The following is a 27678-nucleotide window of genomic DNA, read 5'->3' as shown; positions in this document are numbered from 1 at the left end:
CCTTAATTCATGATGCCGAGAAGCTGTTCCAGGCCCTCACCTGAATCAGCATTGCCTTTGAGAATCCTATACATGAATCTTGCTGATAAGACAGGAAGCCAATGTGTGCAAGTTATTTAACAAGTAACAGTAAATCTTGTTACAACTGCGGGAAAAACAAATCCATTTAAAGTGCACTTACTAGTATGTCAGCAGCAAACTGCCTTAGGGGATCCTCGGCAGTGTCTTCAGGTAGTTGGTCAAGCTCTGCCATTAAAAGGGGATATTTCAAGCTTTTCAGACAACTGAAAACCAAAGTGGTTGGGCATATTATATTGTAGAAATGTTCAACAAAATCACTAGTAAAAGCACCAATAGCCTTACAGCACAATCCTTGGCATGCCTACTGGGAAGTAAGTCTCATTTACTTCAATGCGGCTTACTCCCAGGTAAGTACTATAGGTTTGCAGTCTAACTGAAATATTATTATTATTATTAACAGTATTTATATACCGCTTTTCAACTAAAAGTTCACAAAGCAGTTTACAGAGAAAAATCAAATAACTAAATGGCTCCCTGTCCCATAAGGGCTCACAATCTAAAAAGATGCAAAAGAATACCAGCAGACAGCCACCAGAACAGACACTGCTGGGGTGAGATGGGCCAGTTACTCTCCCCCTGCTAAAAAAAGGAGCACCCACTTGAAAAAGTGCCTCTTACCCAATTAGCAGGGGTTAATATCTGGAGTTCTGGTGTTTTAAAACTATTGTATACCACATTATAGAGGGAAGGGAAGAGAAGATACTTAAAAATCTAAGAAATGACACAATACCAAGAAGTGGAAATTCTCCTTTACACTGGGATCACATGGTTAAGCAAATCCCTTAAAGAAAAGACTCATACTAAGCTGGGGTACAGGTCTTGAACATCCTATATTTCTGTCTTGAGGTTACAAATTTTAAAGGTTACCTTAAAAACACACACACACCACCACCACCACCACAGTCACCAAACAAGATAAAATTTCACAAATAATGTGCCACCTACTCTGTCCATCCTCTGCCTCCAAAAACCAGCAAGATATCTTGTAATTCAATTCAAGTGTTTTGTATTTTGGTAACATGGCACTAAAAGCACACAAGAATCAGGCATACACCAGTGTTTTCACACCCTGGCTAAAACTACACTTCAGACCTGGGTCTCTGCCAAACAGTTGCAAAGTAAGATGGAAAAGAGTTGCTTTGCAGTAAAGTGGATGCTTAACCCTTCTTGCACTCCAAGACTTTTACCTTGTGACTCACTCACTCACGCTGCTTTCCTTCCACAACACAGCTGATATCTCTGGAAAGTAGTAGGGAAAAGGTAGAACACTAGGGAAATGTCTAAACATTTGGCTTTCCCCAGCCACTTCTTCCATGCAAAGCATCTCCTGCCCTCAGCAGCTGTCTGGAAGACACCAAAAGCCCAATCCTCTGCAAACCTACGTAAGTCTCATTATAATCAATGGGGCTTACTCCCAGGTAAGTGTGGATAGGATTGCAACCTAAGTTTCCCAGATTAGGATTCACTGACAGATATGTTGTTTCAGCCTTAGCATGCTTTATTACATGCCCATTCTGAACAAAAGTGGGATACTTACAATCTTAGCAATTCCTCCTTCAGATCTTTGTAATCGCCACCTGATGAAGTCTCCATATCTTGAACAACCTCATCCACAAAAGGTTTAGTAAAATGTGTCAAAGAAAGGCAACACTGACAGAGGCCATGCTTGTCTTCTTCTAGTAGTTGTTTTGTGTATGGTACGGGCAGGTGTGAGAGTTGGTTCAAAATGGTAGACAGTGACAACCCCACCGAATATGCTTTCTTATTATGAAGTTTCAGAAGCACTAAGAAAAACAATTCCAAAATACTTGTTATTTGGTGATCTGAAGGACAATGTTGGGAAGAAAGATGACTTTTCTCACACTTTCACTACATACAAACATGCACTCTTACTATACTGGTAGTTTTCTGCTATCACTAGAAAGCAGGGGGCGGGGGGCAGGAGAGTTAGAAGTGCACCATGTATTTCTCCTATGTTGGAGTCTTCTCATTAGCCAACAGTCATCAACACTGGGTTACCTGTTCAGGAGTAGAGAAGTGTCTGAGAATGTGTCCTATTTTCAGTTTCTCTTTCTCTCACTTGCACACACACAGACACACACACACACACACAGACACACACCCCTGTGTACCATTCTGTACCACTGACTGAAGAAATCTTAAGGGGGTGGGAGATGCTTGTTCTCTCTAGTTTAAAGAACATTTTGTTCAAAACAAGGAAAATATTTATTGAAACGAAAAGGGAAGGTAGATATTGCAGGCTTTGCTCATGGAAGGGACTTTCTTACCCTCCTCCTTCCCTCCACTTCCCAGTGTTGAATAGGGTTAAGTTCATTGAAAACCTCTCAGGTTGGTCAAGGGACCCTCTTGAATGACACCTAATGAAGCTTGAGGACAGCGTGCAGCTGGACGGGGCATTTCCTCTTTTGAAAGCAGAAATGCCTTCCACTCAAATTCGGCTAGATCCAAGTCATTGTATCAACCTACAAAGCTGTCCTCAGGGTTGATGAGGTAAATTATGAAGCATCTTGAACATTAACAATCCTTATAAATCAGAAATATTCTTAACTATCCATAATACTTTAGATGCTTTCCCACAGTGTTGAACTTGTGCAATACCACCTACTGTGAGCAATAAGGCTATCGGTCTAAATGTTCCACAACACTCTTTGTGGCAACTAAACGAATGCAGTCAGTCAAATTGCTTTGTTTTGGTGTCTGGTAAATAAAATGCTCATTACCTTCCTGCAGGGGCTTAAGCAAAAGTAAAACTGTTTGGGATATCTGTTCCCCAGAAGTTTGTTCAATCTGCTCCAGAAAACCCAACACAAGTTCTTTCGGACTGCACAGCTGCAAGACAGAAGAAAGTCAGCATAATGTTGTTTAGATAGTATTTCCAATGTCTTATAGTCACCATCACCACCTTTGAGAAGACTAGCATGTGATAAACTAGAATATGTTCTAGGATCATTAGGAATGACACTAAAGCGAAGAAATCATAACTGATTAATCATACAAGCTTCAGTCAAATAATCAATTTCTACATGAAAGCAACAATAGTTCTAAAGGAGGGGGAAAGCGCTTTTAGAAGATGCATGCATGTGTTGTAGTATGCAGCGCAGTAGAAAAGGCATTCCCCGATTGAAAGATCGGATTTATACTACTAAGAGATGCTCAGGTAAATAAACTTCCGGGGGAAGAGCTACAAACCTATGGAGTTTCCTCCAGAAGCATTTCCTTTGTTCCCAGAATTACACTGTGTCAAGGGAAATGCTCTTGGCTAGCCTACACATAGTGCAATTAGGTGGCAAACACAGATGGCAAAATTGTAGACTATTCAATTTCAAATTGCAGTCAGGGAAGCCCTATATTTGAATGTACAGTACGATCACATACAAAGCTCCCAGTATGTAGTAAACTAGCATATATAATGGAGCGCACTATGCAAAACCTATCTTTCTGATACGTTACTTATCTTGCAGGGAGCTTTTATGTGGGGAAGCACTGAAAAGTATGACACATCTCCTCCACCGGCAGTCTGAAGTGACAAGTTCAAAATTTCAACCTCACTTAAAAACATAGGCATCAAATTCAAACCACGTAGCTCCTTGTTTCTCACTTAAGTATACTACCAGTGTTCCCTCTAATCTGTGCAGCCATGCAGCTTGAACTGGAGCTCCACGCAGCTTCTGTCATGGTGCTCCAGAGCTTGATAATGATGATGTAATCCATTATCATTACTCCACAGAACTCCACAGCCAACCCCACAAAATTTACAGGGAGTATTGTATGCCCCTTCAGTAAAATTCCTTTCCACGCTCCATATCAAACACATACACTAAAGAATCATCATTCCTTCTACCTTCAAAGAATTCCATTCATTCTACATTCATCAGTTGCTCACTACCTGAAAATCCAAAAACCACCTGCCACATTTGTGTCCACTGAAGGGCAAAATCCAAGAACATAGCTGGGATCACCCAAACTGTCAGGGCAGATTGCTCTGGCTCAGATTGTCTTGGACATTTCAACCCCAAAGACAGCTAAAGCCCAGATCACATGAGAGTGCTCAGACCAGTGCCTCTGTTGCTGTAGCAACAAGGTATTTGATCCAGGACAGGGGAGGAAACAGAGCCTGTGCAGCCTGATGCAAGGGCACCTGTGAGTCACAGGTGGAAGAGGTTGTTGTGTTGTCTAGGAAAGCCACTTGCAGAGAAGGGGAAACAACAGGGTGAAGTCTTAAACCCCATCCCTTTCCTTAAAGAAGGAGCACTCTGAGACACAACAGAGCAGCTGCCTCCCTCCAGCCCCCATGTAAGTCAATGAGGTAGATGAGGGAGAAAGATGGGAGAATTCAGACATCCAACACCTATGTTTCGAGAGAAAGACATGTACAGGACATTCTTTGGAAATGCCCCAAGGTAGTTACAGATGCTGTGCCTTACCTCGATCAACTTATCTAGTATTTTCAAGCAGAGCTTTCTCTCAACATCATCAAGTTTATACTTCAGAATACACCTGATTAGAGGACCAACAAGATTCCAGCCCATACTTTTGACAATAACCTGTAGAAAAACACAACATTTAAAATGCTAGTTTAGAGGAAAACAAACATCAAAGACGAATGTAATGAGTTAGTGCAGAGGTCCACTTACAAATGGCTCCAACATCAAGGACTGCTTTTAGCAATGTATCTTAAACACCAGGGTTGTCCCTAAATTACTTGGATTATAAGAAATTCACATAGGCCTAGTGCTCACCGAGGTTGTAAGCCTGTGTCTAGACTGTATCACTTCAGATTGAAGGTGGAGGCTCAAATGATGGAATGCTCCTCCATTTCAAACAAATAACAATCCCTCCACATAGAAAAATAGCAGGTCAGGGATAGAGTAGGCGAGACCTATTCCCTCCCCCCTCCCAACATGCCAGTTTTCCATATGGAAGATATTTTTGGATGCAGAAACAATCACATGAACCTCCATCTATAACCTAAACTGGCAGCCAGTCACAGGTTGACCACCTCAAACTAGGCCTTCAGCTTCTGTATGTAGCCTAGCTCTAAACTAAGACATCATAAGTCCACCTCTAAATGCAAATATTTCACATAAATTGTGCATTTTTCTTTCTCTGCCTTAGCTGTGTGTCCTTTTAAGGAAACAGCTCCTGGCAAGAGTAATCTGTTATACAGTCTGTGGCTATAACAAAACAATTCAAGTGCTGATACCTCAAAATGTACAAAACTACAGATGAGCCTCTCAGTCATGGTAAGGAAATCATTAAACATAATGTACTCCGATTTATTTTACTAGCATTCTAGCTTCCATTCAAGCACTGGATGGACATTTCTGTCATGTATTCAGGTGGTTGACTGTTGCAAATGTGAGAGACAAACACGTCTAAAAACGAAAAATTAAAATTCTCAGGTCTAAAAATAAGCATCAAGAACGATTTGGACATGAAGACCTGATTTCATATCCCTGATCAGCCACAGAGCTTACATGGTAACCTTGTGCCAGTCACTCTCTCTCAAACTAATCTACCTCACAGGGTTGTTATGAGGATAGAAGGAAAAAGCCATGTGCTCCTTGGAGGAAGGGCAGTGTATAAATGTGAACTTAAGTGCCTGCTCCAAGATGTGTGGAAGAAGGAAAAGACCTTAAATTATGCAGGGCTGGGGAGTAAGGAGCGCACATCCCTGCCTTGGTTGGCATCATGATGCACTTAAGAAGATAGGCATCAATATATAGATTTGCCTCGTATAGAAGGGCAAATGTGAAAAAATAAATCAATTGTTCAATGTGCCAGTCGTAATTCATTTTTCCATAGCATGGTTAGGTCCATCACTGTTGTTTCTGACTCTTGCTTACTTTCCTTCATATTGCAAATTCACCAATAGAAAGATATGTTAAGTTTTATTTTCAGCAAAATGGAAAGTCCAGTCTCGCCCATACTTAGCTGGGCAGGCACCAACTCACTTGTTTTGCATGCAGGCCAGGCTACTGGCATTAACCTGCCCAACTTCAAAAGACTAATATGGGGAACAAGAAATAGCCAAAGCACTCTAGTACAGGCAAAGAAAAGCAATGAAACATGACAAAGTTTGATAGGCTCTCCTAAGGGAATGTTCAAGTTAAGGACAAATTTTTGCATCAGTGCCAGTTTCAATCCAGGTTTTTAGCTCCATATACATGGCATATTTCTCTATCAGAGGAAGTTACCCCTCCCACTGCTCTAGGATTCCTCCACTAATGAGAGAAACTTTAGCTGTAAGTGTAATGTTCCTCTCTTTGTCAATGGATGAATGGTATCCTGCAGCAAGTGGAAGGAGTAATTCACTTAGGATACCCTCCATCTACTAATGAGAAGAAACTTCACAGTGAAGTCCAATGGTTTCATTAGTCACACACTATATAAAATATACAATGTACAAGAACAGCAAGGAATTGTAAGTATCTCTTGGTAAAACAGGCTAACTGAAAATACAGAAGTACCTTAATATCCCAGATATTTATATTAAGTACTTACACTTCTGTGATCCTAATCCGTTGAATATATGACTGTTTCCATCTGAGCTGTGCTAGAATTAGACATGATTTTTTAGTTTTTCCTCTGAGGCACAAAGGACTACTTTGCCTCCTGCATGCATATGAACATGCTGCAGATACCCATCTAAGCTGTGCCACTGAAACTAATGGAGCCAAGAGCAAACTTCACAAAAACAGGCTGGAGACACAGGGTTGCTAACTGTGGCCTGGGAAGAACATAATATGTGTACAGAAGCAGATCACGAAAGTAATATTACATGGCAAGAATGTGCATGATTGTCTTACTTGGGAGGAGGGTTTACAATAGCAGAAAAGTTTCTTGTTGTTATAACATGGCTGCTGATGCCACACACAGTGCTTTGTCAGTAGCCATTCTGTGAGTGCAACAAGAGGCTGCAGCTTCTCTGTCAGACCCTGCCACACCCAGTAAGTCAGTAGTGGGGGTGGGCGAGAAGGGGGGAGGGAGTGGAAGGGCTGGTGGTGTGACTAGGTGAGAAGGAGGTGGGGGTGTATCTGGCAGCAATAGTGCATGCCAGGTCTTATCCCCTCCATTTCAAACCTCCTTGCTCCTTTTCTCTCCTTGAACATACGCCTAAAGCGGTGGTGTATGTTCAAGGAGATCCATAGGCAGCCCCAGGGCTTATGTGGGGGCAAGTATAAATGTTTTATACTTATCTCCCATTTGCTGTTGGGTCGCTCTCCCCACCACTTTATGCAGTGTACACCTTTTTGCTGTGGCTGCATCAGTGCTGCTGGAGGGGGATACAATCGGAACCTCAATTTCTTACTGGCTTTAATACCCAGATGTTAAATCACAAACACGCAGTTATGACTCACCTTGTTTTTCTCATTTTGAACGACTTCTAATACTTCAGCTATATATCCTTCTTCTAAGCACTTCTGTCCCGCAACTTGAAAAAGATTAAAATCTTCCCCTTTAAAATCCTCCTCATCTAGAATTTGCTACAATGAGAACATACATACCTTATCAATTAAGATGCTATTAGAAACAGAATATCTTAACTCAATTATGCAATACTAATTGTATAATAATGTAAGCGTGATTATTTTGTCAGGTACAGAAAAGATACATAAGCAACTTCAGAAACATGACAGATTTTTTCAGTATTTTCTTCAACTTTTTAGATGCATTTTGTTCAAGTTATGGCCAATCAATGAAGTTTTAAAACAAAATATTCTTACTTTCAGGAAGAAAGTGGTAGATAGCACTTTCAAATCAGAATAGAGACAGGGGTTCGCAACTTGAAAGTTGCTCACCCTGAAAATGAACTGAGCCTCCACCAGTGTTCAAACTGAACCTTAAAACTCCTTAGGACTGGGACTTCAAGTTTCAAAAGAACACTGGAAAGGGCCTGATTCTCCTCCTGCTTGTCTTGCCCCCCAGCAGAAAATACTTATCTTGTGGGGCCAGGAAGGATAATAACTGACAGTTCAGTTCCTATCATGTGTTCAACTTTATGCTGCCCAACCAGCATTAAAAAGTACATTGGGTGAAAGACAGCACTGCTAGCAGCCTCCTTTCTTTCTCAGTGTGCTCCATTTAACACTGGCTAAGCACATGGGGACTCCTGCCCATCCGTTGTTATACAATGTACTAGAGCTGCCAGAGCTCCTGACTACTACTTCATCCTGGCTCCCAATGTAAGCTTGCTTTTTTCCTTCTGTGACTACTATGGGTTAGCTGGAGTCTATGAACAGAATTGGAAGAGATAGGTCAAGATTGGCTGTATGCTGGTCCCAGTTCTGCTCATAGAAATGGAACAAGGGAATTTGTCTATATGCCAGCGCTTTCTCAATTTTCCTCAACAGCTCTGACAAAGGAGAAGGTCAGATTGGATTTACTGTGATGAAACCATAAAGACGATTAGAACAGCTCCTTCGGTAGCCTACTACATTTTAACAGCAAGTAAATTACTTACACATCTTTGTATTATGTCTCGAAGCTCTTCTGCCATTATTTTCTAAACCTCAAGAGTGCTACAAAAAAAATTGAAGGACAGACCTGAATGAGATACATTTGGCTCTACATTGAGACTAGCTCATTGTCTTTTTTTCAGCCTGTTAGACTTTCTATGTGAACAAATTATAGAGGTGCTTGCTAGAGAACAATGAAATACATTTACAGACAACACTATGTTGAAACATGGCATTTTTGCACCCCCCCATGACTGAAACCAATAACAGGGTACATTCTAGAACTGTGGACAAACTAACTATCAAATATATTTGACTAAGGGAAAAAGAAGAATCAATCATAATAGGAAATTATGTTAGGAAGAAAAGGGAAAGAAAAGAAAAGAAGTAAAGAAAAGGGCTAAGATGCAAGGGAGGGCACCAGGATGCAGGTCTCTTGTTATCAGGTGTGCTCCCTGGGGCATTTGGGGGCAGCTGTGAGATACAGGAAGCTGGACTAGATGGGCCTATGGCCTGATCCAGTGGGGCTGTTCTTATGACCATATTGGGAAAATGTAATCGACTGGAGGGCATATAATTTAAATTGCACATAACTGACGTACTGATTCAATCCAGCAAAGTACATATGCAACCATGCCTGAGCTTGCATTCTTTACTGTAAGGAAACAATCACATACACTTTCCTTGTTTACTCCTTTCCTCACTCTGTTGTGGCCCTCCTATCAACATCTAGATTGCAAACCTTCAGGAATAATCTTTCCTATCTATCTAAAGCATCATTTCCCCTGGGGGCTGGGGGATAAGAATAGGCCCTCAGTTTAGTCTTCTTAAGAGACAACTAAACAGCCACCAGGTAGATGGGACTGGGAAGGCAGCTCATCTGAGAGAAGGAAAACTCTGATCCCAAACCTCCACTGCCTTGCAGCTACATCCAGTTATGGAAAAGGCTTCAGGAGTCAACCTCAAGGCAAAATCCGGAGCCGGAGTCCCTGAGGCAGTTCATGGCTGAACACAGTCACGTTTGGGCAACTCCTGCGACGCCTCTGCCTTTCCATTGGACCATTTCAGAGGGAGAGGTGTGATTTGCAGCATGGATAACAGTTTATCCTCCATATCTACAGGCTTCGCGCACTGGAGAGGACACTCTGTTCCAGAACCACCATTCAGAGCGAAATACCATAGTCTTCTGAGACTGAAGGATGCCAGCAATAAAGCATCATCTACACTGGTGTTAAATCATTAAAACTGGTGTTAAACTACTACTACTACTACTACTACAAACCAGGCCCTATTGTTGGCCACTGAAGGTAAAATCCTGGATGCAAAAGTGCTTTCAAAGTTTGCCATTGGAAAGCCCCAAGTACTTTAATCTACATACTTGCTTGATTACCAGAATTATATTTGTGCACATCTACTCAGAAGCAAGTTTCATTACATTCTTGCAACCCAAGAGCCCAATCCTCTGCATGTCACCTCAGAGGGAAGCCCCATTAGAGTCAATGGGGCTTACTCCCAGGAAAGTGTGGATAGGATTGCAGCCTCAGAGCCTAATCCTCTGCATGTCTCCTCAGAAGGAAGCCCCATTAGAGTCAATGGGGCTTACTCCCAAGTAAGAAGGAGAGGTTTGCAGCCTGCCTTGCAAGGAGGGACTCGCTGCCACCCACCCTGCATGGGAAGGGGGGTCCCTGAGCAGGCAGCCACCATCCCTCCGGCGGGGCGGGGCGGTGGCAGCCACCGACCTTCCCCTGCCATGCGGGGCCGCGGAGGGAGGGGGCTGCCCCAGTGCTGCCCGCCTTCCGCCGCCGGGCGCGCTTACCTCAGGACCTGCCTCTGCGGCTCCGCTGCGCCGGCCTCAGCCTCCCCCTGCGCCGCCGCAGCCTCCTCCGCCCAAGCTCCGCCTCGCCTCCAGCAGCGCCGCGGCGGGTGAGAGGTCAGGCGGGGAAGGCGCCCAGCATGGCCGAGCAGAAGTCGCGCAGCGCCGCCAAGGCCCGGAGTCAGCGGAGGCGCGCGGGTGAGCACCGGGAATCCCCCCCCGCCTCCCTACGTGGACCGTTCCTTTCCGCTTCTTCCCTGCCTGTGAAACGGGGAGGCCGAACCAATCCGCGCCGCCCGAGGGGGGAGTGGAGGGTCTGTGTGTGCTGAGTGCTCACGGGGGACGCCAGTCGCAGGAGGGTCGCGTGGCCCGGTCGTGTTCCGGCCTCTTCATGCCACGACACGGACGAGACTGCGGGCCCCACTGTCGATCCCAGTGCAGACACACGCACAGTGTGGGGGTCCCACACCCTCCCAGACAGTCTGCCCCATATATACAGACAGACAGAATGGCGGGCCCACTTCTGACCCCACACCCCAGTACCCAATCAATCTGTCTACTCTCTGCCCCACTATATACATACAGTATGGGGGCCCCACTATCAACCCCACACCCCCTCCCAGGACCCAGGCAGTCTGCCCCAATATAGACAGACATACAGACAGTATGGGGGCCCCACACCCTCTCCCAGGACCCAGTCAATCCACTCTGCCCCAATTGCCACCCACTCCCAATATGCTTATTAGAGACAGCAAAAAAAGTTACCCTGAAGCCTGGCACTAGTGAAAGCTATTGTAGCACAATTGCTAAGACTGAGCAGGAGTGGGACACAACCTCCTGGTACCTGAAGGGATACACCAGTTGCCTCTCCCCTCAGCTGGTGGTGCTCTACTCCAGTGGTCTTCATCCTTTTTTCTTCCTGTAAGTTGCTATGACCCTACAACTAAGGACTTACAACCCCATTGGGGTTACAATCCAGAGGTAAAAGCATACTGGTCTACAAGATTGGACAAAGTCTCTACTGCTTATGTGGCAAGGAGATGGGGGAACTGACCACCTTATGTTTCAATTTCCATGCTTCTAGTGGTCTTCAACCTTTTTCATTCCCATAAGTTGCCACACCCACTGGGGTCCTGACCCCAAGGTTGAAGAACACTGGGGTAGTCTTAGCTTCAAATTCCAAATGCTGTGCACATTTCCCCAAAAGAAAATCTCTTGGGGATTGGCTTCCAGCTAACGTATGCTGCATTTAATATACCCCCCAATCCTAAATCATTAACATTGGAAAGTAGTTAGTGTTGAAGTCTGTAGCATCTGCTTACAAGTCAATCTGTTCAGCATTTGAGTTTAAACTTGGATGTTAGGAGTTGGCAGTGCAATATGTATAATTACTTGGAAGTACCACTGATATTGGTGGGGCTTACCCCCATGTAAGTGTTCACAGGCCATAACCATGTCACCTGGAGTTCTGTGCACACTTACTTGGGAGTAAGCCTCATTGAATTCACGGAAACTTTCTTTCATGTAAACTTCCACAAGATAACCCCATATGTCTGCAATCCTATGCTTACTTACCTGAAAAGAAGCCTCCCTGAACACAGAGAGTCTTACTTTCAAGTAAAGATGCCTGTAGGCTTGGGCTGTTTGTAATGCTTTCTGTAACTCTGTTACAGTGACAGTTCGGAAGCCCTAACAGTTCATATAGTAACAGTTTAAAGCAGTGTTTCCCATTCAGTGCTATGGGTACCACCAGTGATTCTTAACAAGATGTCTGATGGTACTTGTGGGACCCCTGGACACCTGCTGCCAAGGAGCAGGAGTGTGACACCACAAACAGTGGTAGGAGGTTAGGGGCCCAATCCTATCCAACACTGATGCAGCCACAATGCAGCCCCAAGGTAAGGGAACAAATGTTCCCATACCTTGAGGAGGCCTCTGTGACTGCCTTCCCAACACAGGAAGAAGTGCATGCCTCATTGCACTTGAAGCAGCACTGGCACTTGAAAATTGGATAGGATTGGACCATAGGCTCTGTTGGCTGGGCTCCGCATGCTTTTCTGTGGTTGAAAAGGCCCTTCCATCTACCCTGAGCCTCATACTAGTGTTTGTTGCATTGCATCTGGCCTCCCAACCCAGAAGTTACTTCTGGTGGTACTTCAGATAGGTGAACCATGTGAAGTGGTATGGTGGAGGACAAATGTTGAGAAACATTGGTCTAAAACTAAAACCCTGTGTACATCTAAGTAAAAGGTTATTGCCCCCTCCCCCTAGTAAGACTGTGTTGCATTAATCAACACCACATGCAGGAATTCAAGAGGTATATTTTCCTCTAATTCTAAAAGGAGGGACATTACATCTGTTAGATCATACCTGTTATATGGCTGTGAAAGACAAAAAGACTCTCCAGAATAAATGTGGCAACTGATAGTTATAAATGTTTTCTCTCATTTGGTGAATCTGGGGCTTTTCCATGTCATGTGGACAGGATTACCTTGTTAAACACATGTGCTATATAAAATCCTCTAGGACTAGTAACTGTTCCTTTTAACCTCAGTTTAAGGACCAAACTACATGCATGTTAGGTTAAATCTGCAAGTGGACTGATGTGCTTGCTTTTTAAAATTTAAATAGCAGCTGGGGTAGTGGTGGTTATTGGGAGAGAGGGCTTTTACTCAGTCCAGCTCATACCTTTCCTGCAAGGGGGGGGGGGATATGCATAAGAGTGATTCAAATGTGTTGATCTGTACTAAGTGATCTAGCACAGTGTTTCTCAAACTGTGGGTCAGGACCCACTAGATGGGTTGCGAACCAATTTCAGGTGGGTCCCCATTCATTTCATTTTTAATATATTAGACCTGATGCATGTGACTGCATTTGGGGAAATGTGACAGACCTGTACTTTTAACAAGCTGCTATGTTCATTCTTTTAACAATGATAGTAAATGGGACTTACTCCTGGGTAAGTGCAGGTAGAATTTCAGCCTAGATTGTCACAGATGTTCCTGCTTGATGTTGTCACTTCTGGTCATGACATCACTTCTGGTGGGTCCTGACAGATTCTCATTCTAAAAGTTGGGTCCTGGTGCTAAATGTGTGAGAATGATTGATCTAGCACAGGGGTGTCAAACTCATTTAATACCGAGGGCTGAATGGCATTCATGATGCCTGCTGACAGCCAGAAGTGATGTTGTTAGGTAGGAAGTATTGTCATTAAATGGTCATAACCAAAAATAAGCACTTTTTCTCACTTAGGAATTCATTAGCTACAAATGGCAGAAGAGAAAACATGCAAATCTTTATCATATTTCAAGATATGGGAAAGCCCAATTTTTGTGCAGGCTGCCCTTTCAGCAGTAACACCTCAGTACTGCTCAGCAGCTGAGAGCCTGAGGGCCAGCTAAAAAGCTTCCACAGGCCACATCCAGCCCCCGGGCCTTATGTTTGACACTGCTGATCTAGCAAATGCCTGGAGACTTGTTTGTGGAACCAGTAAGCAGTGAGGACATTTGCTTGCAGCTAATGAAAATGCTAAAACTATACCATATAAAGTCTATAACTATACCATATAATCAAAGGCAAATTATGCTCACATACCAAAGATCACCATGTCCTTTATGAAGTGGTTGGTGCAGGGCACATTTTTCATTTCCAAACATCAGCATAAGTTATAATGTGTTTTAAATGGAGAACAAGGTTCACAGTGTAGTGAGGTACCTGTAAGTTATCTGTAGTTATAGTCCAAAAACATTAAAACATACTGTTTGAAAATAAATCTTTTCAAAAAGATATCCTACCTGTTCTTCCAAAATTTCCCCAAATTTGGCTTCTCCCAAATTCTTAACTTGAATTTATGTGAGAAATTCCTTATGCTTTCCATGAAGTGAGTTCTTTGTATATACACATGATTTTTTTTTTGTTGGTAGGTAATAAACAATCCAGTGCTTTGAAAAATGAAGATGCTGCACAAAGGTATGTTTCTTGAATCATTACATAATAAAAAATTGATATTTTTAACTATCTCTTTAAAACACATGAAGTTTGCATTTATAGGTACTTCAGTAGTCTTTTCATTTGATGTAACAAGCTATTAGCAGAGGAGTAAAAGAGCATCTTAAAATTGTTTAACTTGGGGGTCCACTCATATTGTCAGCCTTAGTAGCCAACCAAAATTTGTGTTTGTCATCAAGCTTGCAGCCAAGGAGCTGTTGATTTTTGTCTGAAGTTATGCCTTAGCCCCTCCAGTGTAGGAGGTACTCGCCTTCTCCCTTCTTAGCTAGACTTGCAAAAAAGGGCTGACACACTAAACCTTGAAAACTCTCTTTTTATAAGCACTTTCTTCTCTACATTTGAAGGAAAATCATTGGAATTGTGCTTGCTGATCTTGCTTCCCCCAGTCCCTGTGTTGAGACGTAGGTGGGAATTGGACTTGACATACCTATGGTGGTATGTGCATAGTGCTTTTTAGCTAATGATACCTGACAGTATAGTAGCTGGCAATGTGGCTCCAGTGCCAAGGAGATTACATGGCTCTGCTCTGGCTGGTTGAGCCCTGCTGAAAGTGGCAATAGCTGGGGCAGTGGTACACCAGTGAGCAGGATGTGGTTGTGCAGCTTCCTGGTCCTTCAAAAGAGGCACAGTTTGGGGGAGGAGGGTACAGAACAAAGCTCCAACTTAGCTGTACACAGCTGCCATATTTGTACACAGCTGTACATAGCTGTACACAGCTACCATACCCCCCGCAGAAGGGGGTACTTGGAAAAGTGATACTCAGACACACTCAAAGTTGAAACACCTTGTTCTAAATTCTTCCATGATTTACCCGAGGTCCCAGTTGCATGGAGATCTGTGCATATATCCCTGTACGCATACAGAAACTCAATTTGATCTTTATCTGACTTTCATAAGGGGGGTGGGCAGCAATGAAATCTTGTTCTGTCTCCATGCTTAGAATAAACACATGGAATGTTCCTAAGTGGAGGGCTAGAGATGCTCAGAAAGCAGCAAGGAATAAAAATCTGTGTATCTTTTTGAGAGAGTTTTCCTCTCACTTTCACAATACTAGAAGTAGGGGGTCATCCAATGAAATTGATTGACTGGAGATCTAAGATAGACAAAAGGAAGTACTTCTTCACATAGCATATAATTAGTCACTGGAATTCATGGCCACAAGATACAGTGATGGCTGCTAGCTTGGATTGCTTTCAAAGGGAATTGGCCAAATTCATAGAAGGCTGGGTGCGCAATGGCTGCTAGTCATGACGACTATGCACTATCTCCAGATCCAGCAGCAGTATATCTCTGAATGTCAGTTGTAGGGGAGCAATGGTGGAAGAGAAGTATGCTTTTTCCCCTCGTGCTTCTGGGTTTCCCAGAGGCAGCTGATGGGTCACTGAGGAAAGCAGGATGCTGGAGTATATGGGCATTTGACCTGATCCAACAGGGCTTTCCTTATGTAGTGTCATTGAAATCAGCATGGTGTCAGGGAAGTCCCTGCTCTTCTCTGACTGAGGAGGGCAACTTTCCTTTCTGTTGCAGTGGCCTGATATCATTTGAAAAAACGAACTTGCCAACAGCATGCTGACTATCAATTTTTATGTAATGTGGGAAAAGGAAACATGATAGTACCTAGAATCCATGAATGAAATTGTTGACAATCCAAAAGATTTCAGACGTATGTTTCTTTAACAAATTGAGTTGCCAGTGTGTTGTCCATACAGCTAGATGTTTCTTCACTTGTAGGAAAGCAGCTCTTGAGGCTGCTATTAGAAAGAAGATTGAGTATGAGAGAAAAGCCTTGCGTGTTGTTGAGCGCCTGTTGGAAGAAGATATCACTGAAGAATTTCTTGTGGATTGCGTATGTGTGTTTTTTACAAATTTTATTCTAATTTGAAATTTAAACTTTTTATGGTCCATTTTTATCCTTTTGTTTTTTTGTACAACAGATTTTTGTTGTAATGTATTACACAAATATCCCAGTCCAGAAAAAGCTAGTTGTGCTTAAATTCCATTATAATTGAAAGGACAAATAAGTTGTGAGTGAGTCACCTAAGTTCTTCTAAGTATAGTGGGATTTTATAGGCATTCATAATCAAGGTAGGAAGGAGTAGTGAACTTGTGACAAAGGAAGGATTAGGTTTAGGTTAAGCCATTTCTATCCAATGTTGCATATATACAACACAAACCAAATGTGTACACCTGTGGGTCTGGCCCCATTTCATCATTTGTTTTTTCCTGTTTCTTGTTTGCATTTTCATTCTCTTTGTTTCCTCAGTCTTTCTTCTGTATTGTGAATTCTAAGTATTTCTTTTACTCTTGTGTTGAAACGGCACTTTTTAAAGTCTTTTTTTTTTCTTCCACCCCTATAATTCCAGGGAAAATTAATAACACCATCTCATTATAAGGATGCCGTGGAAGAACGATTTATCGTCAAGCTGTGTGGCTATCCGATATGTAAAAATAAGCTACAAAATGTAAGAGTTTTAGTTTGTGTATTGGTTTTTTTTCCCTGACATTATTTAACTCTCAACATATTCCTTCTAGGGAATTATTCTTGCCTTTTTGGGTTTTCCTCTGAACTATCATTCTGTATTTGGAAATTAGACTTTGATTGGTGGAACTTCATTGACTCATGGCAAGGAATCCTTGGTCATCTCTGTTATCAAAGTGCACTGTAGGCAAAATGCCTTGCAATTATACTCTCCGTTTGTGCAAGTTTGTTCTTCAAGTATCTTTCATTCTTACAAGTGCAGTACATAAATCTAAAACTCTCTGGTTCTGCAAACCCTTTCTGAGTTGGAATGACTTGAGATGCGAAGGAACCTCTCTCTGTTGTATCACTGATTGGGAGGAACTTGGTTTGCACAGTCCTACTCACAAGCTGCTATTTTATTTCATTATTCTACCAGTATTTCAGATGTGTTGTGTGTCTTCTCTTGTGATTCTCTACCCTTTGTTAGGTGAAATCCTTACTAAGATAAGTCATGACCCAGTTCATACATTGTCTCAGTAATGCTTACAGCAATCTAGTAAGGTTTGCCACATTATTGTCACTGAATTGCAACTGGGAACAGGGGCAAAGCTCCAAGACCAGGGGTGCTCAATAGGTGGATCGCGATCTACCAGTAGATCGCGAGGCAAAATGAGTAGATCGCGGAGTGCCGACCCCCCCCCCTTCAGGTGCCTCTGGGAGGAAATGCCGGGAGTAAGGCCCATTGTACTCAATGGGGCTTACTCCCAGGTAAGTGTGGCTAGGATTGCAGCCTCACAGCCTAATCCTAGGCATGTCTACTCAGGAGTAAGTCCTGTTATACTCAGTGGGGCTCAAGGTACACCAACATACATTGTACACATAAATGTTATATGTTATGATGGCGCGAACATTGTAAAAAAAACTCTGGTAGATCTCCGGGCCTTGCTGGGTTTCAAAGTAGCTCTCGAGCCAAAAAAGTGTGAGCACCCCTGTCCAAGACAGTGAGGGCGCAATCCTAACTGGCAGTTATAATAATAATAATAATAATAATAATAATAATAATAATAATACAGGTATAATTATACAGGTATTATACAGGTATTATAATTGTATAATAATTATACAGGTATTATATTATACAGGTATTATACAGGTATTATAATTATACAGGTATTATAAATAAATAATACCTGTATAAATACCTTTATTTATATTATAAATAAATAATTATACAGGTATTATAATTGTATAATAATTATACAGGTATTATAATTATAATTATACAGGTATTATAATTGTACAGGTATTATACAGGTATTATAATACCATAATAATACAGGTATTTATATACCGCCTTTCTTGGTCGTCAGATTTCTCCTCAGACTTTATCTCCTCAGGTTTACATAAGCAGGCTATTTAAATCCCCGTAGGGATTTTTACAATTGAAAGAAGGTTCTATCTTTCAAGAACCACAGCATTCAGATGTTTCTTTCTGATCTGGTTTCACATTCTGGCCTCCATCCTCCCATGCTCAGAGCAGATGGAATAACTCGGCTCAGCTTGTCAGCTGCTTCAAGATTGCACGGTGCCGGTGGCCTTGAACTGGTGACCTGTGGATGTTATCTTCAGGCAAACAGAGGCTCTACCCTCTAGACCAGACCTCCTGACCAGTTATGCCGGCATAGGAGCCCCGGGAGGGTCGCAAATGTGCCATAAAGCCCGTTTGCGCCTCTGTGGGAGGAAGCTGCGTTGGCGCATCTAGTTGCGCCGATGCACAGAGGCTCGGAGAAGCCCCTGTGGTGGCTTCCTCCCCACTGCTTATGCCAGCGCACCCGTGCCGACACAAGCGGCAAAGGTAGGCGTGGGGGGCAGGGAGCAGGCGGGAGGCGGCATTTCTGGGCAGGGGGAGGGTGGGCGATGGGTGATCCTGGAGGCGGATGCACGCGCAGCGAGCTGGGGGCGGGGCTGGGACCCAGCGGTTATGCTGGATCCCAACCCCTGTTCCTGGGGAGAACGGAGCGGCTTCAAGCCGCTCTGCTCTCCTCGGACTTGTGCCACCTTCAGAGGTGGTGCAGGTCCAAGGAGACCCATTGGGGCCAGCAGCCCTTACCCAGGGGTAAGAGGAAGAGCTTCCCCTTGCCTCTGGCTGAGTCACTGCTGGCCAGTAACCTGAGTTGGACGCAGCGCAAGCCTCCTGGCTTGCCTGCTCCAGCGCAGGTTTGGATTGCGCCCTGACTTGTCTGAGGTCACAGTGTGGTAGAGATGAGATGTTGAATGGAGAGTCATATTCTTAGCCACTGTTCTAATTCAGCACTTTCTATACTCAGGGTAGCATGCATGGTTCTCCTTACCCTCATTATCAAGTAGAATAAGCACTCCTTTTTCCTCCTCACCTCTGCACACAACTGAGCTGAACCCTTAAACCACAGTTTCCTACGATATCTGAACTAGGAAACTGTGGTATAGGTGATCCTAACAAACCAGGATCAAACACTGATCTGATATATTGCAATTTGCTGTGATTGCTTAAAACACGGTTCCTTGGTTCAATCTGTAAACACAAGCTAAAATATTCAGGATTTTAACAAATGTTTGCAGAAATCCCAACAGTTTGAGAAGCATCATCAAGGATGCTGTTACAGTCTCTGTAAACAATGCCAAATATGGAAGAAAATTTAGAGAAAAACTCTAGCATTAACCAAATCTGTTTGTGTTTTGTCTTAAGGTACCACAACAAAAGTACAGAATTTCAACAAAAACGAACAAAGTTTATGATATTACTGAAAGAAAGGTAAGTTTAGTAGTTGTTTCTAAAATGCTTTCTTTATTGATGTCATTGACAAGGCATGGTTCAAGTTTGCAAAGAGCACTGAGATGGAAAAGCTATCCGTGTACAAAGCTGTATGGCTTGTGCTGATTGTTTTGGCTGTCAGTGGCAGCTTCAGCTCCAAGCTCTTCCAGCAAGTCAAATGAGGCCCCCCCCCCCTCCACATCCCAGCAACTTGGAGTCGCTTAACATAACCACCTCTTGACATATTTTGACACGAAGTCAACGCATGTTGATACTTTTCAGAAGATTTTGTTTGTTGAACGTAGTTTTTAAACACTGGCACAGGAGCTGAATGGTCAGATTATGGTAGAGCTTTTAGAATAGGTTGACCTAGACGTCAACCCAATTCTTCAGCTTCTCTCCACTACCGTTTGTGAAAGAAGTTAATTTCTCAGATGGCTGAAGTCTACACAGATGCCGAATTTGCACGGCACTGTTGCAGGCATACAGAATTCTTGCAGCCCTGGCTATGCCTCAGGTTTCTTCTTCTGAGGTGATACAGCCTTTACATTACAGGTGGGAAGGCTTTGGTCGGGGGTGGGAGGGGATGGCAAAATTTTCCAGACCAGAGAAGAGGTGACATTAAAACCTTTGTTGTGGTAAATTTTGTATTTGGGGTAGGATGTCAAATGTGAGATGGTGCTGCTTTCAGATGTGGAAAAAGTCCATCTTCTTATTCATGGTGACTTTCTGAGCTCAATAACCAACATGTCAAAAAGTTATGAATCTGGGCTTAAAACATTATTAACAACAAATCTATTAAAGTTGACACTGAGTTTGTTTCCTTAAACTGAGCAAATAGCACTTTTGTTAGCATGCTTTTCCTTTTTGTTTGTGACAGTGTTTTTGCAGCAACTTTTGTTACAGAGCATCAAAATACTTTGAGGGGCAGATTTCCACAAGTTCAGTATGGCTACGAGAAGAAGAAAGGTAATTGGGTAACTAACAGTAGAGTAATTAATATGGCAAGTGGTTCCTCACATGGTTTCTCTAGGACCAGAGCCCTGTTGGAATTCAGTGGAAGGAAGCAACAAACAACTGTGTAGGGAAAGGCAGTATCTTGCGGGGGGTGTTTTAGGGTGTACCTTTGTCAAGAGCTATTGTCTTTACCATTAAGCAGTTGGATCTGCTCATTCTCTCAATACTTATGCCCAGTTTTGTTTAAGTTCAGGCAGTAGACCTGCTCAAACCCAAAAAAATACAGATCTGCAATTTCCCCAAATGCAGTCACATACCAGGGTAGTATCAAGTTGAATATATTAAAAATAAAATACTGAAATGAATGGGGACCCACCTGAAATTGGCTCGTGACTCACCTAGTGGTTCATGACCCACAGTTTGAGGAACACTGATCTAGAACAACCATTCATAACTTTTTTTTTTGCGCTACGGCTCTTTAGGAGTTCTTCTCATGTTCCATTCCCCATCCCGTCCCCCAAGAAAACCTGATCATTCCAACATCCCAGGGCTTAGGGGCTGCCTCTTGTTGAGAATAGCTGATATAGAATACTAGATCCTTTTCCTACCCAGGTGTTAGTGGATTTTTTTTACTGTTTGGTACTTCTGGTTGCTTTGAATTTATAAAGGCTCTACTACTGAGTTTGGAGAGTGGAAGAATTAATATATAGTATTTTACTTTGGGGAAAGTACATTTTGATACAGCATCGAAAAATAGTTACGCTAATGCTGGTGACTCTAAAGTGAAAATTGTGGTAAGGTGGATACTTTTTAATGTACAGTATAGCCTTATGGAAAGGATGTTGATCTGCTGTAGTGAGGCTCCTGCTGTAGTGATGCAGTTGATTCCTGCTTTATTTTGCCACATCTGATGTAGCGCTGAGCAGGTGTGGCTCCCCTGTGAATGGTGCACATGAATTTCCTCCAACTGTAGATAATAAATCGGCCTTGGGAATACAATGTCCATCCCTTCCTCTCTTTAACCACAGTTAAGCCATTTATCAGCAGTTATGTTAATCTTGCTTAAGGCTAACCAGAGCTGCTCTTTATCTGAAGCACCCCTCAGAATGCAGCTTCAGATCTTGATTTCAGACAAAGCTTGATTAGCCCTACCTATGGTCAAACATAGATGCTGAAGAATTGCTTAGGGCCAAACTTGCAATTATTATGTGAGAATTTACTCATTTGAGATTTATTCTGTGGTTGTTTTCACTTGAAAATGCAATCCAGCTTTCATAAAATAAAATTAATTGCCCCTGAGAAATAGCAATCAGCTCCTTCTTTTCCTGTCATTCACTCGCTCATTCACCTCTCCACGGTTACTTTATTTTATTTATTTGATTTATATTCCGCCTTCCTCCCCGAAGGGCACCCAAGGTGGCTAACAATCAATACATTAAAATACAAAATAAAATACAAATAAAAACATTATAAAAACAATAAAAAACAAACAATATACTTGCTTGCATTAGGAAGAAAAAACTGAGAACATAGCTGGGAAGATTAAGGAACCTTGTCATCTGCATGGAAAAACAAATAACAGATGAAAATACTGTATCCATGTGGAATTGCAGTCAGGTAACTGTAAAAACCATGTGAAAATGGAAAAAAAAAACATGTCATAGAAGTAACATATTCTCACTCTTAGCTGCAGCTGAAGAGGGGAAGGAGAAACTTCTAGGAAAGCCAGGGGCTGCCTGGAGGTTGTATGTGTTGTTGACGCTGGTTCACAATTTCATAACAGTGATTAGCAGAGAGCTAACCTTTTGTCTATTCCTGCCCTGAGTGATTTGAAAGCATCCTTCACAGATCTAATCACTGATTTTTTTTTGTCTGAAAGGCAGGATTATCTCCCCTAATCTTATTATCGTAGCTGTTCTAATTTTAGCAAAAGTATTTCAATGGGACTTGCACTCAAGTTTTGAAAATGTCTTACATTATCCAGACCCATATGCGAGATAGAAAAGAGTCTGTTTTCTGCTTCTTGTTCTGCAGTCTGTGTGTTTGACGAGGCTACTTGCAACTAAACAAGTTGCCACTGGTTGTCACTGTCTTGTAAGGCATGTCCCATTATCAAGCGACAAAAGGTCATATAGGTTTAGCAAACAGTATTCAAAGCTTGTTATGGCAAATGTAGATATCATCTGATAGTAATCAGAAGTAATTATTTTTTCCTAAATATAACTGGAACTTGAATGATGAATCTTAGTTTTCATACTACAGAGACAAAACTAATTCATTTGACTGTAAAAAAAATTATCTTGAGATAAGCACTAAATCCAAAAGCACATTATTACTATTATTCATTTTTTAATTCCATTCTTTCTCCAAAGAGCCCAAAGTGGCATAGTTGGGTCCCCGCTTTTATCCTCACAACATCTGCATGGTGTAGGTTATGCTGAGGGAAAGCAACTATCCCAAGGCTGACCTGTGTTGTGACTAAGCAAGGATTTGAATCTCAGTCTAACATTTTAGCCAGTCCTCCACACTGGCTCTCATTACTGCTTTTAAAAACTGATGCAAGTCTTGGAGGCTTGTTTTCTTTCCCCCTCTCTGATGATAAGCAAATGGCAAATAATTGTCTAGAACAGTGTTTCTCAAATTGTGGGTCAGGCTCCATTAGGCGGGTTGTAAGCCAATTTCAAGTGGGTCCCCATTCATTTCAGTATTTTATTTTTAGTATATTCAACTTGACATATGTCACTGCATTTGGGGAAATGTTGCAGCTCTGTGCTTTTAACAATCTACTATGTATATGTTTTTAACAATTATAGTCTATGGGCTTACTCTTGGGTAAGCATGGATAGGATTGCAGCCTAGAATTGTTAAAAATTTTCCTGCTTGATGATATCACTTCTGGCCATGACTTTTCACTTCTGGTGGGTCCTGACAGATTGTCATTCTAAAAAGTGGGTCCCAGTACTAAAAGGTTTGAGATCCCTACTCTAGAATTAGAGGATTATCTACTCAACACATATATGTGTCAGTCCCGCAGTGGTTGCACCCAAAAATGGGTTTTCCCTGTATCAGGTAATATGGAAACCTGAAACATCATGGTACATTAAGCAGAAAATCCAGATTGCACCTCCCACAGCAGTAATGTAATGCATGGAATAATTGTCATTTGCTGCCTTTTAATGGTAACCCAAGTCCACTTGAGAATTTGAAAGAAAATCTCCTGTGAGCAATTGGATGAGTTGAGCTACTGGATGGACAAATATTTCCATGAATGAGATGCTTAAATTGTGGGAAGTTGGGGAAAATCGAAATTTTCATGTTCTAATAAAGTTAATGATTTAAGATACTTAACTGGTCAATTGACCAAATGTTGGGGACTAGTCATATGCCCACCCCTGTTGTAAGATTGGATTGCAATTATTTTTTATAGGTCAGAGATTTCCTGCTTCATGACTTCAGTCAACTTTGTTTCTAAATAAATCTTTTTGTTGTTGTATTTTTCAAGGCCAGTGGACATCAAATTATTAAAGCAAGGAGAAAGGTATGATAGAACCAATGATTTTATTTATGTACAATCTGGTTGAAGACTTTGATTTCCTGTTTTTGCTTTCTCTTACAAGCACAGTTATTGTAGCCCCCACAAAGACCTATTTGCCTTGATTAGTTTTTTCTTCTTTTGTGATGGTGAAAAGTCTGTTTGATCTATATGATTTACAGCTGCCCTAGTTCTGTACTGTAATTGAGCCTGTTGAAACATGACACAAACGTAGTGTTTGTTCATGGGCCTGATGCATCAGTTTTTGTATGTGACTTCCTTTGTAAGTTAACAGAAACCAATTATATGTGCTGAAAGCTTGTTTACATCTTTGGGTATAACATTAAATAAACAGGTTCACTGGTTTTGTGCTTGTGGAAAAAAAAACACCTTTCGTTACATCTGCAATCTGTGGAGTTTTTGAATGACTTTTTTGTTTGAGTCCCTCAAAGGTGTTCTTTGTATGCACTAAAACCAAAACAATGACACACTACTCACTGTCACTATATAATGATGGGGAAAAGGGCTGTATGATAGTTATAGTGGTATAAAACAGTAAAATTGATTTTAGTTTCTTTTTTCCTTTGAAATTCAGCAATTTAGGCCACAATCCTAACCAAATTTCCAGCAATGTAACTCCAAGGTAAGGCAATGTAACTCCAAGGTAAGGGAACAAACATTGCCTTACCTTGAAGAGGCCTCCATGACTTGCCCCCCAACTGCAGGATGCAGCACATGCCCCACTGGCACAGCTATGCCAGTGCAGGAGAGTTGGTTAGGATTGCGCCCTTAGTGTTTCTCAAACATCTAATAGCTGGGATACACTTCATTTCAGGGTCTGTGTTGTAGGGGAGCACCTTTGGACAACTTGCAAGTGCCCTGCAAAGACTCACCAGTGATGCCTCCTGTGCCCCTAGAATGCATCACCCAACAATTGGGTGGGAACGTCTCCCCTTGCCTGAGTGGGTGAACATTGTATCTTATATTGCTTTGCTCCATTCTGATCTTCCCCCGTCCCCTTCCTTTCTTTCACTTTATAAACTAGTGAACAAGTGGCCATACTTCATCTTTCCCTGCCTCATCCACTCAATTTTTTTGAAAAGGGAAAGCAAGAGGGCAAAAGGGGACTTGAGGAAGTGAGGCAATGGAAGAGCTGCGTGATGATGGTGCCCACTCCCTTTGGGCTGGCTGTCTGGCAAGGAAGCAGGTGCAAGCAAGGGCACTGTTGCACTTGGTCATGACAAATGGCTGTAGCTTGCCTGCCCCAAGTTGTTGCCCCAAGTTGTTGTCAGGCAGCTTCAAAAATGCATTAAAATGTACAGAGATGCAGTTGATATACTGTTTCATGAATGAGAACTTTAAACTCTTAGAAGCCTTAAATGTTTTCTTTTCTGCAGATTTAAATAAACAGGAAATATACTGTTGTCCATCCCAAGCTTTCAAAATAATGTGCTATCAATGCTGTTGAGGATAAAATTCCATTATAGTTTAAATTTAGATCAACCAAGCAGCCCAGAGCTATACTAACCCCTCCCCCAAATGTCTACCATCTTGGCCTTTGTCTTTGAAATAAATTGAACATCATAATGAGTGTGCCAACTCTTCATAATTTCAGTTCAGCATAAGAGCACCAAGAAACAAAATGGCAGACCTGTTGTCCCCATGTTGCAGTTTTTTACCACTGGGTAAACAGGGACAATGCAATCTACTGTTGTCTGTGTTCTGTTACTGTGTAGTCTCTCCCTTTTCTGTGTCTGCCAGTCCAAGAGGCCTATAAATAATAGTCATGCCATCAAACTGGTGAAGCAGGTGTTTAGGGACAGGCATGTCACCATTTCATGTTATTCCAGCTTCCTTGAGTGAAATGCTGATAACTGATCATCTTACTGATTACTGGTGCTTCTCAAAACCTGTTGTCACACATGCCCCATATATGTGGGTGACTGACTGCCATGATTCTCTGTTAACAGTGGCCTCTCTGGCAAAGAAGTGAAATTGGTGGATGAAACAGTTATAGCATCAGACATTGAAAATTCTGTCCTGGCAGCAATCCGAAGTGATTCTGGCACAGAAAGTGAGAGCAGCGGTGATGTTGAACAAGAATTTGTTTCCTCTGTTCTGCCAGAGAATCTATCAAGCGCAAAGAAGTCTGTGCCCAGAAAGAGCAAACTAAAAAAGAAAAATCCTGGCAGAGAGAAGCCCAAGCCTAGTCATGTTGAGGATCCAGTTAAGGATGCAGCAGAGCAGTTAAGTAGGTGCAAATTAGGTGGCCAGGAAGAGAAAGGTGATGTTCTGGGTAAGTCTCAAACAAAAAGAACGGACATTTCATCAAGCAGTCATATATCTGAAACCTCAGAAGGCTGTGGAGATAACTCTGATGGCTCTCAAGTGGTTTTCCTGGGAGTGAGTAAAAAGGGGGCAGAACAATTTAAAGCATTGCTTGCAAAATCTAAACAGCATCTTGGACATAAGCTGCAAGGTCCAGTTGACCCTCTTACTGCTAAAGGTAACTTGCTGGAACGTCTCAGACAAACATTTACTGAGTGGAGGACTGAGGAGACGTTGAAACTCCTCTATGGCTCTGATTTTACAGTTACACACATACTACAACAGGCCCTGCCAGTCAACTATGAAGAAGAGCTTGATGAGGATGATTTTGATAGCGCTTGTGATGTCACTTCTGAAAGAGACACTCAGAGCAGTTTGGTCCAGTCTTTGCCTTTCAAGGGCTCGAGTTCAGCAGCTAAGCCTTTGCCCAGCTATGAAAAATTAAAAGAAGAGACTTCAAATCTGGAATTACGGGTCAAAGAATTTTATGAAGGAAAATTCATTTTCGCTGAAGAAGATTTGACAACACAGCCAGGAGGATTGCAGCACCATTGCAATGATCAAGTAAGTGTCTTGAAAACTAATTGGCTTATTTATTCTCAAACCAGTCCTGTTGGTTTCATACTAATTTATAAACTGCTAGGTGCAGTGGGGCAGCCTTTGCCTCTTGCCCCCAATAATACTGAGCACAAATGTGGGGTAACCAGAGCCTTGCAGGGAACAGGCATGAGTGGGAGAACTCAGAGAGTTTCCTAGTGTCTCCTAGGGCGAGTCTCCTAGTTTTCAACTGCATTGAAGCATTCAGTATATCAACGTTAAGCAGAAAATACATTTCCGCTGGAACTGAAAAGCAGGGAGATTGAAAAGCCCTGCCATACCCACCAATGACTGCAGCAGGCTCAGAATGCAGAAGTAATTGGTGGTGATGTCATTATGTCACTGCCAATTACTTCCGGGTTGGCCCAGCTGAAGGTCATTTAAAGGTCATGTGGCTCCCTGGCTGTCCAAAGTTGGACTGCCCTATGATAGATAAACATATAACCCAATGTTTAAAGAAATTGCATAATGAAAACTAACTTAGTTGGTGGATGTAGAGTATTGAAGCAATCGGGATGAAGAACTTGACGTGACATTTTGCCCCAAATAAGGGACATCATGGGAAGGTCATTGTTAATTTTGCATTAAGACATTCCAAAGCAGAGCTGTTTTGGAGACAAAATATGGATG

At 42.3% G+C, this 27678-nt stretch overlaps 2 protein-coding genes across 2 annotated transcripts in view; one reads left to right on the top strand and one right to left on the bottom strand.

Annotated features, from left to right (window-relative positions):
- Positions 1 to 10454, bottom strand: part of GLMN (glomulin, FKBP associated protein) — a 34307-nt gene extending 23853 nt beyond the window's left edge. Inside the window, exons 1-7 of the mRNA XM_066624223.1 lie at positions 10378 to 10454; positions 8567 to 8624; positions 7464 to 7589; positions 4527 to 4646; positions 2823 to 2931; positions 1619 to 1865; positions 182 to 284 (exon numbers count right to left, since the gene is read on the bottom strand). Of these exons, the coding sequence (XP_066480320.1) occupies positions 182 to 284; positions 1619 to 1865; positions 2823 to 2931; positions 4527 to 4646; positions 7464 to 7589; positions 8567 to 8602 (741 nt within the window). The 5' untranslated portion in view covers positions 8603 to 8624; positions 10378 to 10454. The remainder of the gene's footprint in view (positions 1 to 181; positions 285 to 1618; positions 1866 to 2822; positions 2932 to 4526; positions 4647 to 7463; positions 7590 to 8566; positions 8625 to 10377) is intronic.
- RPAP2 (RNA polymerase II associated protein 2) overlaps positions 10443 to 27678 on the top strand; it is a 53503-nt gene continuing 36267 nt past the window's right edge. Inside the window, exons 1-8 of the mRNA XM_066624222.1 lie at positions 10443 to 10572; positions 14298 to 14343; positions 16114 to 16228; positions 16746 to 16844; positions 19569 to 19634; positions 20515 to 20603; positions 24094 to 24129; positions 26094 to 27015. Of these exons, the coding sequence (XP_066480319.1) occupies positions 10515 to 10572; positions 14298 to 14343; positions 16114 to 16228; positions 16746 to 16844; positions 19569 to 19634; positions 20515 to 20603; positions 24094 to 24129; positions 26094 to 27015 (1431 nt within the window). The 5' untranslated portion in view covers positions 10443 to 10514. The remainder of the gene's footprint in view (positions 10573 to 14297; positions 14344 to 16113; positions 16229 to 16745; positions 16845 to 19568; positions 19635 to 20514; positions 20604 to 24093; positions 24130 to 26093; positions 27016 to 27678) is intronic.

The sequence above is a fragment of the Tiliqua scincoides genome, chromosome 4 (genome assembly GCF_035046505.1).
Source record: "Tiliqua scincoides isolate rTilSci1 chromosome 4, rTilSci1.hap2, whole genome shotgun sequence".
NCBI lineage: Eukaryota > Metazoa > Chordata > Lepidosauria > Squamata > Scincidae > Tiliqua > Tiliqua scincoides.
Note: the sequence above shows the minus strand (reverse complement) of the source record. Positions and strands in the feature narration are given on the sequence as shown.